Genomic DNA, 19,149 nt, shown 5'->3' with positions numbered 1-19,149 from the left:
AAACCATGTGTTGTAAAACAATATGAAATGGTACTGAACGCCGGATGTAAAGCATAGGCTTCGATGAAGATAATTTTGTGAGAATTTTTTTGATAATTCGGTGAGAATTCACCCGATTAGACATATGATGCTCACTACGTGCTCTTGCGCGCCTAAGCCTATCAATTAAAACGTATTGGCGTTTTATATAATATAGATTAGCCATATGATGCTCACTACGTGCTCTTGCGCGCCGAAGCCTATCAATTAAAAATGAAAACTGTTGCCAGCGTGAGAAAAGAAATATCATCGGTTTTATTGATACATACGTACGCATTAGCGTTTTATATAATATATATATATATATATAAAGACTGTTAAATTTAGTCAAAGGAAATAATTTGATTATATAAGTATATAAGTTCATAAGAGCTCTAACTCTGACCTAAGCAAAATAATTTCTACAAACGTTGATAAAAATAGGAAAACAATTACTTTACAAACATCAAAAAATGTCATTCATTTCCCAAATTTATAGCTATAAACAAACAAAAATATGAGTCTAAAACTCTATTTTATCCTACATTTACATATAATTGTATTAAAATTTGTCTACTAATAGAAATCGAGATTTATATTTCATTAAAGTTCGAAATAAATCTTAAATAGTAAAGTAACATGTGAAAAAAAAAACTAGGTTATAGGAAATATTGCAAGTTGGTGTAATTAACAAAAGTATTAAAAAAATTATCAAAAATGTCTCAATGCTGTGATAAATCCTTTATTGAAAAACAAATGCCAAGAAACCCTTAAAATTCTAGCGCAATCTCAAGAAACTGCCTTAAAGGAGAAAAAGATTACGAAGTTTGATAAAATTTGCAAAAGAAGCAAATGTTATCAAAGTCTTGTTCTTATTCTTAACAAACAGACTTTAAAATTGAAACTGATTTTCTAAAATTGATAAATGATATTTATGTTCATTATTTAGCGGTTAATTTTTTTATATCATTGTATCAAGTAAAGTTAGAAAATAAAACGAGGGATATTTTTGATGGAGCTTAACATTTTTATCCATTTTTCTTATTCTGTCCATGTCCAAGAGAAAAAAAAAGTTTCGGACAGTTGGAACGTGAAAACTCAGAACTCTTAAGATGATAAAGCTAATATTCTCTCTGATATCGTCTGCAAAGAAAAGGTCCAATGACAACGGCCATCTGGAGTTTACGTCAATGATAAACTAGCTGTTTGATTGGCGGATCGTGCGCCGAGTAGGAGAATTAATTTTTACAACAAAATGTTCTTCGCATTTTTGAATTGTGACAATTATTGGAGCTCATCACTTGATCAGTGGATTCAGTAAGAGAAGGAAGCCATAAGTAAAGGTAGCTATTGTTTATTATTATTATAAATGAAACTGTTCTTTGTTAAATATTTAAGTTTTGTTTATTTGAAAATAAGGTTTTACTTTTCCTTAAATGAATGGTTAAAGTGAAAAATTGGGTAATCTGTTAAAGTGCCAAAAAATTTATTAATTTCTCAAATTACAAACTTATTAATTAATTTGCACACTATCACAGGCACTTGTTAAAGTGGTCTTTGCATGAACAACAGATACATTTCAGTACACTTAAATTTACGATATTTTTCTTGAACTCAATAGAGAAAATTTCGTTATACGTAATTTAAAGATTTTTGCAGCTATTAACGTAAATAATACGAATTTTTTAGTAAGTGTAGTAATTTTTAAAGTAACTTATGAGTTTTATGCAAAAATGAAGTTGGTATATATAAGTTTGTTTTAATTTTTATTATATTAATTAAATGATCAAAAGTGAAGGTAATGTAATTTATTCATTTAGAGAATATATTTTAATATGCTTAGTTTACTTGAAAAATTCTGTGATTTTTTTTTCCTCGCATTTTGTGATTTTCTTTAAAGTTTTAAGAGGGAGTTTTGGTACATACTGCAAGAATTTTTATAAAAATGACAATAGATTTGAAAAAGTTCTAAAAATGACAAAAATAGGTAGTAAAACTATTTCGTAGTATGAAGAATGCTGAGTAAGTTTCGGATGTAAAATTTAGTTGTAGGGAGAAACTCGCATTAGGATTGTAAAAAGAAATCCAACTATTTTGTATCCATCATTCATGGACCTCACTTTACTGTACATGTAAACACTATTGTACTTAAATCATAACCGTTCCTGCAGGCAGTAAGCCAGCTTTAGGACGCGAGTTCATACCGCAGCACGGAATAATGTACAGATACTGTACAGATTAATAATGTACAGAAATCATAGAAGTATTTTTATTTCGTATCTATCATGCATCATTTAAAGGCACCTTATATTTACCGTAACAAAGTTTTCAAAAATTAAGAAATATTTCTTATTATTACCAACATTAATATACTGGACAATATTCATGTGAGAAAACAATTTCCTATGAGAGTGCGGGCAAACAATATACAAGATGTTTCGTATTGTACGCCCTTAACGTATATTTAAAAAAAGTCATGTTAAAAAGAGTAGTCATATTAGGGGACGTTAATAAACTTTAAACAAGGGGAAAAATAGTAGCAAAACCTAACAAATCACTGTTGAAGAAGGCATCAAAACCTATTTAATAGCTTGTCAAAACAGAGATGAGTTAAAGGGTGATTGTTGGAAAAGCCAGAGTGACCACACTTCTTGCAATCAAACTGGTTTTGGTGCTTTGTATCCTGTCTTTCTGACTCAACAGATTAGAAAAGCAATGCTTCCTCTACTCTAAAATAATTATTTGCGTTTCGTACTTCATTTTTTGATAATTATTCTAAAGATTCATAATTTCCCAACCTCTTTATTTGTGTAACAAATAACGGCCACATCTCAATACGAGTAGTCCAAACACTAGACCGACTAGTATACTAGACCAAATAAATGGCATTAGACACCAAGATTTAAAATCTTGGCGTAAGCCACCGTCAAGTGTCATTGTGTCCATGGCCCATTTGAGGGCCAATGAGTTGGGAACCACTGTACTAACTGACACAGGGTCTTTGTGAAAACCAGCTAAAGTGTCCATTTGAAACGCTTTCAGTCATATAGGTAAGAAGGTTAAAAAAGAAAAAAAACTGATCACTCTGAATAACTTTTAATCTAACAATCAGATTTTAACGTTCTGGAACTCAAAATTAATGGCTCGAGGGAGTGACTTTAAATATGCTAATGAATAAGTGCAGAGCATATTTTAAGTTACGAAATCAAATTCAAAAACGTACTTTTTTTTTAATAAATATATCTTTTTCCCCCCGACGCAATTCGGATTTACTACCCCCAAAATATCGAGGATAGCCGCAATCTGGGAAATATGGTCCCAATAGTTTGGTCAGGAGAGCATTACAAAGTTTGGACCCCTTAATGTAAATTTAACGTCTAAACTTAACCTTCTGCGTATTTCGCTAGTTCTCGACAATTTTTTAAGCGAATTAAAAAAAATTTACTCTCAATTACAAAATCGTTTATCCAAAGATAATTCCGTTCAAAAATTAACTTTTAGTAAATATTTATTACTTATATTATTTTATTTAAGAATGGACGAAAAGTTTTTGAATCGTTAGGTGTAAAATTTTTTTACATCATTTTAAAGAATGTAATCTTACATGGCAAAATACAACACTTCAGCGAAATCGGTCGAATAGTTCCTGAGAAATCGGAATTTAAAAATATAATTCTTTCAAAATTCAATTTCTCGGGAACTATTGGACCGATTTCACTCGAATTTTGTATTTCAACGTGTAAAAACATTATGTTCATTAAAATGAGGCAAAAAAATTTTATGCCTTACAATTCAAAATTTTTTCGACAATTTCTAAATAAATTAATGAAAAAGAATAAATATTTACTGAAAGTAAATTTTTATATGGATATACGAATTTTACAATTGGGTGTAATAATTTTTTAACTCGCTTCAAAAGTTTTTGAATATGGCGAAATATGCAAAAGGTAAAATTTACATTAAGAGGTCCAAACTTTGGAGTGCTCTTCTGACCAAACTATTGGGACCATATTTTCCAGATTGCTGCTATATTTCAAAGTCAAAAAAAAAAGTATGTTTATTCAGAGAATGTACGTTTTTGTGTCTCATTTCGCCTATTTGAGATTTTACTTAGCATATTTGAGGTCACCTCCTCAAGCAATTAAGATTGAATTCTAGAAAGTGAAAATCTGATCATTAGATTAAAAGTTATTAGGGGCTTTATTTTTTTCTTTTTTTTTCTTCTTCGCCCACTGTTATTTGCGAAATGCGATTTCAGTTTCGTATATATCGAATTACTTACTTTAAGAGCACATGCATAACTGCTTCCTCTGCACCTTTTACATTTTTATTGGGCTTAGTTTTCAATTTATTAAGTATTAATTCCTTAAATTTGAGTCTTTTTTTTCCCTTTGTTTAATACGTAATTAAAATTTTAATGTCCATTTTGATAACAATACAATTTGGTTGGCTGTGTGCACATATAATTATAGATGTAGTACGTCGTAATTACTATTCAAGTTAAAATGCATATTTAAAAAAAATAATAATTTGAGTAATCTTGAAAAAATGAATGATCAAAACGATCTACCTTTTTTGGTTTATCAAGATACAAACAGTTGAAGTTTAAGTGGGGGGAAAAAAGATATCTGAAATTTATTTGGTTGTTATAACTAATTCATACCCTCCAACTGCTACGGAATTTCCGTAGTTTCAGAAATCTTCTTTTCAGACGGTAGCAAAATTAATGTCTTAATATTTAAAAAAAATTAATTTTAGTGTAACTTGTCCAGTATTACTTATAAAAGTGCAGGCCATATGGCTTATGGTTCTGATAAAAGTTTTATGAGAGATCCATTTGCTTTAAAAATTTCTTCTTTGGTTCGCTACCACTAGAAAGAATTATTTTCAAAATCCTCATAAGTTGGAGGGTATGCTAATTTATTTGGGAATGAATAATAAATTATTTTTCATGTTTGTAGAAATTCGGATCAGCTTAATGAACCTCTCACAAATTATAAATAGACTCTTCATAATAATTTTTATTTTAAAAAACAGGTCCTTCTCAAATTTCTTCTCAACTCGCCTTCCCTCGGAGCTGTTTTCTTTTCATTGCAATTCGAGTTGGCTTCACTCTCGCCAGTGGCGTACACAGACTTAGTTGTGCCCCCCCCCTGCAAGAATTATAAATACGCCCTATCTTAGACTTAACATAATTTTTTAAAATTATAATATGAGACAAGAACGCTATGAAAAGACATTTTGGAATTATTTTTGATTACTCAACCCTGTCCCGCTAGGGGGCATCCAGAGAGTACTGGTTGATTACAAACATTATTATAACATGATGAATTGAAAACATTTGAGAACATAAAATTGAAAAAATTGTGGGTGGTGAATATTTACAGATGGAAAGATGAGTTCAATCGAAACATTTAATTTAAAAGTGTACTGTAAATGTACTGTAATGTCAGGGTATGCTCAATCGTCTGCCAGTTCATGAAGATAGTTTTCAAAATGTTTTTTTAATTACTTGTTCTATTCCCTTACTTATCCTCGGGACATTTTGGAATTTATAATCATCCCTTTTATTTTAATTTGAATTAATTTATAGATTAAAATTTAAATTATTTTAATATGAGTTAATAAAGAATTAATAATCGCAATGAAAAAGCAGAATTTAGAAAAAAAGTATTAAATTGGAACACCATATACACTTACAGAATAACAACATTAAAATTATATTTATCTTAATAATACAAGGAAGTAACTCACGATCTTACTATAATTAAATTCAGAGTTTAGTTAAGGGTTATTTATAATGTGAATTTTAGCATAAAAAATTATAATAGTTTTTTTGTTTTAATACGCTCAGGTGCTACCGCGGGTCGCAGGTTGTGCACCCCTACTTGTAGTGTAGTATTTTTGGATCGTGCTTCCTCAAACCTTATGCGCCCCCCCCCTCACCGCAATTGTTACTGAGGTGTTATTTCACTCACTACAAATTTCTATATTTTGGTCACGGTTTGTGGTTTGTATGCAATCTTTTTAAAAATTACTCCGTGAAATCTTTGATTTATTAATATTTCATTCGACTTATATACATTACGATTTGATTAACCGCACCTTCCTATAAATTCCCCCTTTAATATTTTTTTTCCAATTAGGTACAGTAGCTAAAAGTAAAAAAACAAACACACTTCTACCACGTTAAATTGCGAAGCGTAATGTTAAAAATAAGCAAATTATTTAAAATAACAAAATCTGCTTGCTTAGCTTTACAGTAATAATTATAAATTAAAACCTTTTTGAACTTTTGTTCATTGCCTTTATTGCAACTATCACCATTTATTACGAAACATGTAATAGAAATGAAAGGCAAAATAATGTGAAGACTCACTTTTCACATGGGTAGTTATTTTAGATCAAACTGTTTCTTCGTATTTTTTCCAAATAGGTGATTTATTAGCTTATGAAATTTCCGCTATATAATTACGCAGAATTATCTGATTGTCTAAGTGAAAATCATGGTGTTTCTAGCCAAAAACGCTCTCCTGGAGGGTTTAAAAATGTGGCAAATAATTTTATTGCTCCAAAACTTTCATGGACATATTTTTGACAACATAAAATGTGACATTTTTTGCTAAATGATTTTACGTTAAAGTATTTATACAAAAAAAAAAAAGAACTGCTTAAATAGTAATAATAATCTACTTATAAAGAACGCTCCTTTATTAACAAAACTCACTCTCCAATAGTATTCCCCTCTCATATTCCCAAAACACTCTTCTAATGAAAATATACTCTTTTGTTGTCTCCGGCATAAGGCTACTCAATTTACATTTTACGGCTTTCCATATTTCTAGAACTAGATAACTTACAAGGTTGCTTGTATTAAACAACTCACTATTCAATAAATATGGACCTGATTATCATGGATAACGGGCTTCAAACGTTTTAAGAGCTTGCTGATGCAAATGAAGGGATTTATTTTAGATGGAGATATACAAGGTTATTTCAACCTTTACCTGTAACTCTTTTTGTTTGCAATTTTGATAGGTATAAATAAAATTTTGGTTTGGAGAGAGGCAGGTCTCTATTTCATCAATTGTTTAGAGTCTTCAGAATATTCACGAAATATTCACACAAGGGGGTGTCTATAATATTTTTGATCCACCTTCATAGCCACAAAGTGTCTCGCATGTAAGTCTTAGTTGGATTCATGCGTTTGGTCAGTTAAGTAGGAATTAGACAGCCTTGATGGCTGTGGAAATAGAGCGTTCTCCTTCCAATGAGGTGAACCGAGTTCGAATCCCAGCGATGGCTGGTCGATACGAATTCCGCATCCGACTAGCACCGACCACAGTGCTGACGTGAAATATCCTCACTGGTAAATGGATCATGGGTTAGAGTCCCCTTGTCATCAGGCTAACCGTAAGAGGGTTTCGTGGTCTTTCTCTTCATGTAACTCAAATGCGGATAAGTTCCATTAAAAAAGTTCTCCACGAAAGGCAAATTTCTCCCAATACTTGGAGTTGTCTTGGAATCCAGGAGTTGTCTTGTGGATTGGATTTAAAATTACAAGACTGCGTAGTTGAACATTAGCAATCATAAACCCGAAAATTGGCTCGGCTGTTCAACGACTGTTATAAAATAAAAAATTACTAATTAGGGTGTATGTCACATGAGTTTCTGGTACTCTACACCAACGAGAAGACTTTCAGTTCAAGACAGATTGCTGCCAGTAGTTTTGTCCAGGATCGAGAGCTCCATCAGCTATACCACCGAAGCGCTATATTACATATATTACCTGCAGTTCAGAAACAAAGCACAATCCAGGCATGCATGCATTTAAATTTTCACGGAAAAATAAGATTTGCGATTGTAAACGATATTTAATAGTAGTAATAAAATTATATAAAAGAGCAATTGAAAGCAGAGGCATTTTGGGACGTTAAATGAAATTTGAATTTAATAATTTTTAGATTGTATTAATTTAGTGAAATGGTGCTTCTTTTTCTAATAAAAAGTTTTTTTTTTAAAACGGACTACTTTAATCCTCTCATTTTCTTTCGATAAAAAACTAAATCAACGTGAATACAAAATAAAATCATCAGAAATGAAAAGTATTTAATTTCCTGATTTTAAATGCCTTTAACTTAACCAAAATATGTGAACTGAAGTCACACTCATTGTTAATCTCTATATTTCGATATTCAAAAAATCCAAATCTGTCATAAAAAAAATACATTTATTCAGAAAAAGTGCGTTTTCTTAGCCGATTCTATAACTTAATGTGTACCACTAATTAATTAGCATATTTGAGGTCACCCCTTTGAACCAATATGATCGACACTTAGTTTGCGAAAATCCGTTGCGAAATCATTAGAACAAAAGTTTCTCAGGGTGTTATCATTTTTATTTTAGTTTTATTAAGTTTCTTATAGCAACTTCAATTATAAAGATTCTTCCCATTTTCACAATTACCAGATGAATAGACTAATTATACTTTTATACTATAATTAAATGATGGTTTAACTGTGTAGAAAAAATAATGTTTTGTTAGAACTTTGGTCTTTTATCATTCATCACTCAAATACTGTGACACCCGCATTAAATAACAATAAAGAATGTTCTTTTATAGGGAATAAAATACGGATAGGGATAAAATACGGATAGAAAAAATAGGAATAGATTGCTCTATACGCCCATAAAAGAAGATTCGGGAAGTTTTCGATTAGAACCTTCGAGTATCCAATAACAGATTTTTTCAGGTGGCACTACTGTTACAGTTATGTATAAAATGCTTGGAGAGATTTATGAGAATTGTTCGATACTTTACACTAGGAATTGCATGCGTTAGTGCTGAGAGGTAGAACAGCAGACTATTTTGCTAATGTGCAGATTAATTAAGGTGATCCGTGTCAAAAAAAGGGTTTCATTTCTCAAATTATCAAGGTAACCTGCAAACCACCTAGATAATCTGCACTTCTCCAACTAGTCTCTTGTTCTCTAGGCTGGAACAACAACAACAACTTTCTTTAGGCTTAAATTAACAAAATGTTACTTATTTTTTGATCTCTAAAAATCAATTAACTACATTCAACACATTGGTTGATAGAATCAATCAGAACCAACTAAAACTAAACTCAGTGGCACGACAGCCCATCGAGGGCCAAGGCCTACTGTGCCCATCTAAGATGTTCCGGTTAGATGGTCAACCGAACGCGAAACTCCCAGTGTTTAGTTCCCAAGCATGCTTGAATCAGAACCAATCTAAAGTCAATTAATACAGTTAACAAATTAGTTGACACAATGAGAAAAACTTTAACCATACTGTTTATGCGCAGATTATCTAGGTAAATTGGGAAAAACCTTTGCTTCTGCACGGATTATCCTATGGTTAATTTGCAGGTTAGTGCATATTAATGGTTTTCGAACTAGAGCGGCAATTCATACAAGGGCAAATGCTCTCTAAGCAAAGCATGATATAATTTGACAAACATAACTCACAGAAAACACAAAAGCATTCTTTTTCCCTCTATTCTTTGCTTTTTTATTTTAAAACTGTATTTTACTGAGTTGACAAGTAGAGAAAAATAACATTTTCTTCAACCAATAAATCAAATTTTTATGACACAAATTTTATTTTAATTTATTTATTACTACAGGGCATTCTTATATCCGATTAGGCAAAAAACAGTGTAGAGAATACCAGGTAAGGATTTTCACCTTAAAAAAACATCAGTGTAGGGAATACCGGACAATGCTTCACGCATCTCCTCTAGGTTATTATAATGGTTATTTTAATATTACACGATGCTAGCTAAAATTTCTTTTTTTAAAAGAAAAAAAAAATTTAAAATTATTAAGTATAAGTATGAACCTATTTGTTGCACGAAGAAATTACTTTAATCTAATACCAACAAATCATAACCATACTAACTAAAAGTACGAACTTATCACATTTCATATTTTGCAGGTTCGTCATTTGGTTTTGTATATACAATGCTGCGGTAATGGGGTAAATGTTGATTCATTTCACGCTTAACTGGTCAATATTTGACAATATTGATTGATAGCGTGTGTATGTACTAAAATAAATGTGCGTGTATTTTTTTAAATTCGTATACCGTAAGTAAAGCAACATCTGAACATAATATCTTTTATTACAGGGATTTTTAAAAATGTACTTCTTATATAAGCATTATTTAATTAATAGTTTGAATCTATTCTTACTAAAATAATTTATAAACTGTTATTTAAGTGTTTAATATAATGTTCAGTTTTATTAAACTGAGGCTAAAATAAAAAGAATAGGTATGAAATAATTAAAGATTAAAAAGTGACCTAAGAAATAATTTGACCTTTTTCTTTTACGCCTAAGCAATTATGCTTTTAACAGGCAATGGAATTGATTTTCACACACACCTATCGCTCTCTCTCTCGTTCTATTTTTTGTAAATTTTTTCATTTGTAAACAGTTTTGAATTTTCGAGAATATTAAAGGCTCAGAAAGCAATTAAATTTTTTTTTTAATTATTATAATTTCTCATTAAGTTTAAGGAATTCCCGAAGGGGGAGTATAACACAAACATTCATTTTTTTTAATAAAATCAAATGCAATAAGAAGGATTCATTTTTTAAAAAAAAAACAATTTTAATTAAATTATTAAAATATGAAGCTAATTTTAATCACGATACGTTTTAAGAATCAACAATTCTTCTTATAATGCTTTAAAAAAAACACTTTTCTCGCATGTTTTATTTATTTATTTTTTTTTTAAAACATATTATCGTTTCCAGATGTTAAGAGTAGTCTATGTATATTTTTCATTTTATTTCCTTAAACTAAGTAAGAAATCTATTATCTTTATTCCATTATTTCTCAATTTCGTTACTAAAATAAGTTAATGGGGTTTTTAATAGAGATTTACCGAGTCCGTATACCCGACGAATACTGGAACTTCTACCTGGCCGGATTTAAGAACTCGGTAAAAATTGGATTTTTTACCAGGCTGGTTCCAGGTACCCAGACGGGTATTCAAAACTATAAAAAAATTTCATAGATTTTATCGGACAAATATTTTAACAAAATATAGCTCTAAGTAAATTTATTATGCTCATATATAAATGAAACATACATCTTCATTTTTCTACGTAACCTAACTTTCAAAAATTTCGGAATTTTAAATAAATTTAAGAATTTCGGAAAAACTGATCATAGTTAAAGCGTTTACAACTTTTTATGCACTTTGAAATAATGAGATAATTGAAATTGAAAATATTAAATAAGTTCCTATACAGTCAATATAAATAAACGACTAGAGTTTTGGAAAACTTAAGGAATTCATTTTTTAAATTTCCTCATCTCTCAAATTCTCTATTTTTCAAAATTAAAGTTAATAAAAGAATTTCAATTGGAATTTGTGAAAGTGATAACTTTTCCCTTTATATCTGCAAATTCTCTAACACATTTTGCTAAGGATCTGAAACTAGCGACTGAGTAAGTTTCAAAACGAATTATTATTCTTATGTTGGACTATCAAAAATCAGTTCGAATTCCTACATCAGAGTGATGGTTACTTATATTGGTGACCATCAAAAATATAATGGTTCATTAGGGAGTTATTGATGGTTACCATAGAGATTATGTTGGTCCATCAATGGAAAACCATCAGAAATTTTGACTTGGGGAAAATAAGATTTGAAGGCAACAAAATGCTCATCAAAATCCAACTGAAAAAAAAAGATTTATTCTACATACAGAACGGAAAAGTCTTAAATATGTAGGTACGAATGAAACTTTCTAAACAGTATGGCTGTGCTTTGGTTCGTTTTAAAATCTGTTTTCTTAATTAAAAAAAAAACGCGCGTATATATAGGTATAGCGCGAAGAGCAAGGGCAGGATTAAAATCAGCTCATATTAATAATTTGTAGTTAAAAAAGCTATGCCAATTAATGATAGTTAATTAATATTGACGGAAAAAAAGAAACGTTTTCAAAGTGTCATAGATTGTTGTTGAAAAGAACAAAGAAAGCATTAAAATTATCTGATATTGGTTGTAAAAAAAGCCATTAAGAGTCTGGTAGCGCAAATGAAGGATTAAAATCATCTCACGCAATTGTTTTCAGGAGGCAATGGAGCAGCAGCAGCCGAGAGAATTTGTTCACGTGACTCTGAATCTGAGCCAACAGAACAGCACATTCGCTCCTAATTTATCAGACGTGTGGGATGACTTTGATCTAGTTGTACACAATTTTCACAAGGAGAAACTGACTGTGTACAATGTACAAAACCTTGTACTCATCATTCTCTACGTCATCACTTTCATCGTCGCAACATCTGCCAATTCCATAGCACTCATCGTCTTCTGGAGGTAATTAATAAACTATTTAAAAAAAACATTTATTTGTGAACTAGTTTCTTTTGAACAACTAGAAAGATTATGAAAAATGATAATTAATAAATTGCTTCACAATTAAAATGAATCTAACTGTTGTTGCAGTACATTCTTAAAACTGTAACAGAACTATTTTTATCGATGGTAGTCTAGCGAAAGCAAGATTCAAAAAAGTGAGGTTTCCCCAAAATCTCTGTGAGGCAAAAATTTACTTCATGTAATGTGTTCTTTTTGTACAAGTTCTGTTTTTTTTTTTTTGTTTTTTTTTTTTTTTGTTTTGTGTTTTTGGACGAGTTCTCTTTCCTTGCGTTTGTATTAATAAATGATTTAGATCTAGTCACGTAAGTACCAATAGCAAGATTGTAAGTAGCAATAATAGAGCGATAAGCCACCGCGCTTTTTTAAGGGCTTGTATGAATCTGCTTCTTAACCTTGATTTCAGATAGACAATTTTTACTAGATAACAGTATAATACACAATTAATTCCTACTAAGCAGGGGATAGAGCGTTCACCTTCTAATAAGGTGAGCCGGGTTCGAATCACAGCGATGGCTGGTCGATACGATTCCGCCACCCGGCTGGCACCGACCACAGTGCTGACGTAGAATATCCTCAGTGGTAGACGGATCATGAGTTAGATTCCCTTTGCCGCCAACCGTTGAAGGTTTTCCTGGTTCCATGCTACACAAATAAGGGTTAGTTTCATCAAAAAGTCCTCCACGAAGGCACATTTCTCCCACTACTTGATCCAGGAGTTCCGTTGTCTTCTAGACTGGGTTCAAAATTATAAGGCTACTGAGTTGAGCATTAGTAGTCGTAAACGCAAAAAATTGGGTATGCTGTTCAACGACGGTTATAAAATAAAATTAATTCCAACATGAGAACCCATCACAAAGCAACTGTGGAAGAGATGAACGCCTTATACTTTATCTAAACTTTTATAAACGTCAATTAGTTGCTCACTAGCGTTTTTTTAAAAAGTTGTATCATAACAGATTGAGCTTCATTTACCCAGATAAGTTTCTTTTCTAGGTTTCAGCACATGCGTTGCCTTTCTAATTCTCTGTTAATCACACTTGCTGTTTCTGATCTGCTCGTCTCCATTGTGTGTATGCCGATGTCCATAGGTCAGTATGCCTACAAATTATGGGTATTCGGAGAAGGAATGTGTAAATTCACGCATTATTTGCAAGGTAATACTTACTAATAAAAATTATAAAACATGCATTTTTCATATTGACATCTCTGCTACTTTTTTATTAAATTTTCTTCAGATAATATGATAATTTTTTATAAAATAATGATTTTTTTCTTTACTAAAAATATTCTATGAAGTTACAGTGTTACTTGATAGCATTATACACATTTACTAGATATCGTAATTAATTCTGAAAACACTGCTTCAAGAAAAATGCTTTTAAAATTTCAAACAATTATTCCTTCCTTGTTGGGAAAACTAAGTTTATTATTATTATTATTATTTTAGTAACATTTTTATTGAACCATTTTCTCATTTCATAAAGGAAATTTTCCCGTTTACAAAAATGTGAAAGGGTGCTATAAGCGTCATCAAAAACAAAGGCTAGCTTAAGCGATAACAAAGTGCAGTACACCGAGATAGATGGAAAAAAAAAAAAAAAAAAAGCTGACGACATTTTTAAAACTGCTCTCGATCGATTCAGGCCGAGTTTTTGCGAAGAAATGTGGTAAAATTGCTAATGGAAAAGGGAAAAATTAAGACAGTTATTGAAAAGAAATGTGTTTTATCCGTTACGGGATTTAAAAAAAAAGTAAAGAATTTGGAATTAATAACATCATCTAAAGAATTTTCTGCAGTTTAATTAGCTTTGATGACATTGCATGAAGCATTGTCTGAACTGATGAAATTATTAGTGGCGTGACTTAGATAGAAGCGATGAAAAACTTCAGATATTCAAATGAATCACATTTTTTATGTTACGTGTATCTTTAATAAAATACTCTATACAGTTCTGCAAAAACAAACAGTTAACTCTATACTTATATCCTACTTACCATATTTCATCTTGTGTCAGAAAAAATACTCTCCTTCGTTTAATCTTCAAAAGAATGTACTTAGGTCGGACAAAAAGCACAAACTAACAATAAAGAGCCTCACTTTTAAAGTTCCAAGTTTTCATTTTAGAGATTCAAAGCACGAGAAGAGGCAACGACGTTTTCATTACGACAGTATAAATTGCCTCCCTACGTGAATTGGTTATTTAAATCGGATTCTTTTATCATTTTTGATTGAATTTGTTGAAAGGATTTATTTTTGCTTAAGTTCTTCAAAAAAAGAAGAAACGATACAAAATACTAAAAACATAAAAGAACATTTCTTTTTCAAGGACTAAAAGCAGATTATGCCCTAACTTAGATATTTTAACTCTTGATTTTTCTTGTTTCTTTAAATTTATTTTTATGTTGAATGTAGTGTGTACTTATGTGATCAATTTAACCCATTATAAGGCCACATTCTCACCAAATTCATTAATTTTTAAATGTCGGTGTGAAGTTATTTTTCCTCTTATGATTTGTGCGCCATCTAATTATAACTTTAGAAAAATACCAATGAAGGGATTTGTTTTAACTAATGTGACTAACAACAAAGGTTAGAGTGGGTTCAGGAAGAGAAGCTAACACTTACGTATTTGCTCTTATTTTATTCGTTTGTTAATTTTATCATTTTTCATCAATTTTATTTGTGATTCTAAACACTTAATTAATAAATTCAGTAAATTATAAGCATAGAATTTCAAGTTAATAGTTATTTCTTTAGAGTAGATAAAGCTTTGAAAATATCCCCATCAAAAAAATGGTCTCCATGAAATTAATTTTATGTATAATAAACTAAATAAATTTCTTTCTGTAAATCTATTAATCCCTAAAATATTTCAACACAACATTACGATTAGTATTTAAAAAACCTTATCCCGAAACCCCATATAGGGCAAACCAACCAGTGAAGGAACATTTCATATATATTGATTAAAAATAAGAATTTGAAAGTTTTTCTTTAGATTGCTTGGTAACAATAGCTTACTGCCAAACAATACGAAGTCATCTAGCAATGTTTTGGATTACCTGTTCAAATAGACTTCTCTGGAAAAATTTTTGAATTTGTTATTATCTCTGCAGCACCTTGTTTCCTTGGAAAAAATATAAGGTGAGTGTTTGTATTTATATGTTTGAAGTGGAATTAATTGCAAGTAATAGTTTTATTTTTCTCTCTGTGAAAAAGAGAATTCAAAATATAGTTATTGAAGTTACGTTTTATTTTTTTTAAGCATCATAGCATAATAAAGTACTGAGATAAGGGGGTGTTTATTCACTGGATCACCAAACGATGAAAAACCAGTGAAGGAACAAGTGTTCCTTTACTGGGTTTTTTCTGGGTATAATAAAAATAAAAGATAAACTTTAATTTTCTTGTACCTTTAGTGATGTTCCGCATCAAAAGCATGTTAAAAATACGAAAAACAACTTCTGACCAGTGAGGGAACAGGCATGTTCCTTTACTGGGCACAGATTTCCCATTGAATTAACAGTATGTGTTAATATGTTGACACCTTAATTTTCAATTCATGATTACAAAAAAAAAGTTGAGATTTTCCAAGTATTTATATGTTATAATTTCAAGAATAGGCTCGTTTTTAAATATTTGTATGGCTTATAAGTTCATAAAGAGCAACCAAAATTAAGTGTTCCTTTACTGGGTGTTCATTCACTGGTAAGAGCTGTTCCTTCACTTGGTCTTCTTACTACTTGTTATTTGAACCTCCAAAACTTTAAAACAATATTATGTAAGTTCTCTACAATTTTTTTACATAATTTGCAATTAGTAACAAATATGTTGACACTGTCATTTAACTAAAATTGCGAATTTTGAAATTATTATGATTTTTTAAAAGGCAAGCGAAGCTTTAGTGTTCCTTCACTGGTTAGTTTACCCTATAGATGTGTAAGTCGACCCGTTATATAAGCCTGATTACGAAATAGCAAAGTTCTGGTATGTCGAGTGTATAAATCGGCTGCTGAAAAAAAACCCCAATTAATACAGAGTTATTCATTGACTATAATGCTTCTATATTTCATGATCAATGAATGCCCGACTTTATTACTAGTTGTAAGTCGTTTCTCCTGATTTTCAGAAATTTTGGCGGGTTTGTGAAGCAAACTTATACACAAAGATACATGGTAAACTAATGGAAAAATAACTACGAATGAGTTTTTTCTTACTGTTACTACGTAAATATTTATATAGGTCGATATTTTTTTTCTCAATTCACATATCAATTATATAATGATACTGATAATTGCTAAATCCGAAGTGATAATCGAAAATCTGATGTTCTAAAGCAGTGGTTGCCAATATTTTGGTCCTCAAGGACCATGAAGCAGAATATGTTTCATCTTACGAACCCCATTTATTGGAGGAAGTACCCCAACTGATTAGAGTGAGTTTTTAAATGTATCCCATCAAAACAAAATTGACAATCTTCGAAAATTTTTAAACATTTAACAATTTGAAAAGTTATTCAAGCCGGAGAGTTTTCAAATGAGTACACTATTTTCAAGGAAATTTTTAGTTAACATGGCAACTGAAATGAAAAAGAAAAGTTATTCAAGTTTACTTAATAATTACAATAAACAAGATCGTGTTTAATCAGTGTTATGAAACATATTGCATTTTCTTAAAAATAAAAAAAAATCATCGAATCATTGTTCTAACAAGGCCAGATTGCAGCTCATGTCAACAATATTTATTTTTAAATGCTTTGATTCTTTAAAAGAAGTGATTGTTGAAATATTAAATAATTAAATTTGTTATAACCTTCAAAGAAAAGCCACCAGACTTAACAGTTGTGTAGCATTGTTGCAAACAGAACAAAATTCCCGATAAGAAATGCTTATCAAATTCTCGATATTAGGAATTCAAATTTAGAAATTTTCAAAATTAGAAATTTTGAAAATTTTCACTTCTCTTTAGCTTATGTATATGCTTATATGTATTTATTTTCTTATGTATTAAGATTTGAAAAAAAAAATTGCATCGGAATTAAAGCAAAATATTAATTCTGAAAAGTTAATGAATTATAAAAAGATGTTTTTTTCCTTCTCGCCATTTTTTTTTTTAAAATCTGAGATAAATAAACTGCAGATGCTGTGATATTCGTGCTGAAGAGTTCCTGCTACCAGGAGTACAAATGTAGCAGACTTTTTTCTTATTTAAATTCATAAAATTTTCATTTTAAAGCTATGCATGCAGATTTGTTTCCTCTAAAGATCACAACTCAGTTTATGACCAACCCTCGTATTTCAAAGAGTTCAGAGTCGTATTCAAGAGATAAAATTCATAGTTTCACTAACAGTTTACAGAAACCTGAAGCTATTTTTGTTACGAAGCTATTAATTGTAAAAATATCAAATTGAAATTTTTAGACGTAAAAAAAAAAAAAAAAATTTCCTCAAGTACAAACTATACAAAAATTAAATATCTTATCTTTTCTTATATATCTTATCTTTCTCAATATCTTATCTTTTGGCAAAAATTATACTTTTCCTCATTGTTTTTTTTTTTCAGGTCATAAAACAGTTTAATTTAATTGATTTTTATGTTACTCTAAATTTAAAAAGAATAATGTTCTTTCATAAATATATTTAACTTCTTTTCTCATTTACCTGATTTCTAATTTTAAAACAAGCGCATTCTTTTTTAGGTGTTGCTGTTGCGGCGAGTGTTTTTACAATGACCGTCATGAGCCTAGATCGATACATGGTCATCTGTCACCCCATAGCATTTCGCAAGCATCTCTACAGGCGTCATGTGGGGTGGAGCATACTCTCGGTGTGGTTACTCTCTTTACTTCTTTTCGTTCCTGTCCTCATAGTGAGAAAGGCTAAAGGAATCATTCTTCACCCCGGCTCGAGGTTCTTTTATCTCTATCTCTCCTCTTCTGTGTTCATAGTCTTTCTTAGTAATTTTTTTATTATTATTCAAAATTAATATTCTTTAAACATAGCTCTAAATTGATTAATTAACTCTACTAGATAAAAAAAATGAAAATGTTTTTTTAAAAGGCTACTTTTAATATTTATTTTTTAAAAAGATTAAGATTTCCACAACATTATTGCAATTTATATTGTATATTAATTTAAATAAACATATTTCATAGAGAAAATTTAAATATACAGGAAATTTTTTGTTTGGAGAGTATTTTTTAGATAATTTTAATGAAAATAACTCATTAACGGAAAACACTTTACACAAAAAAACTATTGTACATACAGCTATCATACTTTTTGAGCCGTTTCGTATAACCCTCTGAAGTGTTATGAACCTCAACTTAAATGATATCATGAAATTAAAAAAATTTATGTAGTGTTAAGCATCTTTTTCCATTTTTTTCACATTTTCTTCATATTATCTACTGCAAAATATCTCATAAAACAAAAAATAATACAGTTATCTGAATTCTGGAGGTCTGTTATATAACCACCAATACCAGAAACAATCTCTGAAAGTTTTAAGACAAATTTATTATAATTAGTTGAGTTATCTTGTTTTCCGTAGACAAAAAAAAAGCAAAATTTTCATTTTGAGAAAAACACAATTAAAGTTTATAATTACATTTTTTCTAAAAACTATGAATGTTTGCCTGTAGGAAGTAATTATATTTTATAGGGGGCACATTCCTTCACACATTTTCTTAGTTTTATTTAACGTAT

The 19,149-nt window shown here is 30.2% G+C and overlaps 1 protein-coding gene across 3 annotated transcripts in view; it reads left to right on the top strand.

Moving 5' to 3' along the window:
• The first annotated feature begins 1,229 nt into the window (after positions 1-1,229).
• Positions 1,230-19,149, top strand: part of LOC107442448 (QRFP-like peptide receptor) — a 32,412-nt gene continuing 14,492 nt past the window's right edge. For 2 of the 3 annotated variants that reach the window (XM_043053875.3, XM_016056022.4), the window contains exons 1-4: positions 1,230-1,361; positions 12,134-12,378; positions 13,435-13,595; positions 18,141-18,351. In XM_043053875.3, the coding sequence (XP_042909809.2) occupies positions 12,140-12,378; positions 13,435-13,595; positions 18,141-18,351 (611 nt within the window). In that variant the 5' untranslated portion in view covers positions 1,230-1,361; positions 12,134-12,139. The remainder of the gene's footprint in view (positions 1,362-12,133; positions 12,379-13,434; positions 13,596-18,140; positions 18,352-19,149) is intronic. The other variant, XM_071179375.2, reaches the window with a different exon arrangement.

Source organism: Parasteatoda tepidariorum, chromosome 1 (genome assembly GCF_982258835.1).
Source record: "Parasteatoda tepidariorum strain Cologne lab strain chromosome 1, Ptep-v5.0, whole genome shotgun sequence".
Lineage (NCBI taxonomy): Eukaryota > Metazoa > Arthropoda > Arachnida > Araneae > Theridiidae > Parasteatoda > Parasteatoda tepidariorum.
Note: the sequence above shows the minus strand (reverse complement) of the source record. Positions and strands in the feature narration are given on the sequence as shown.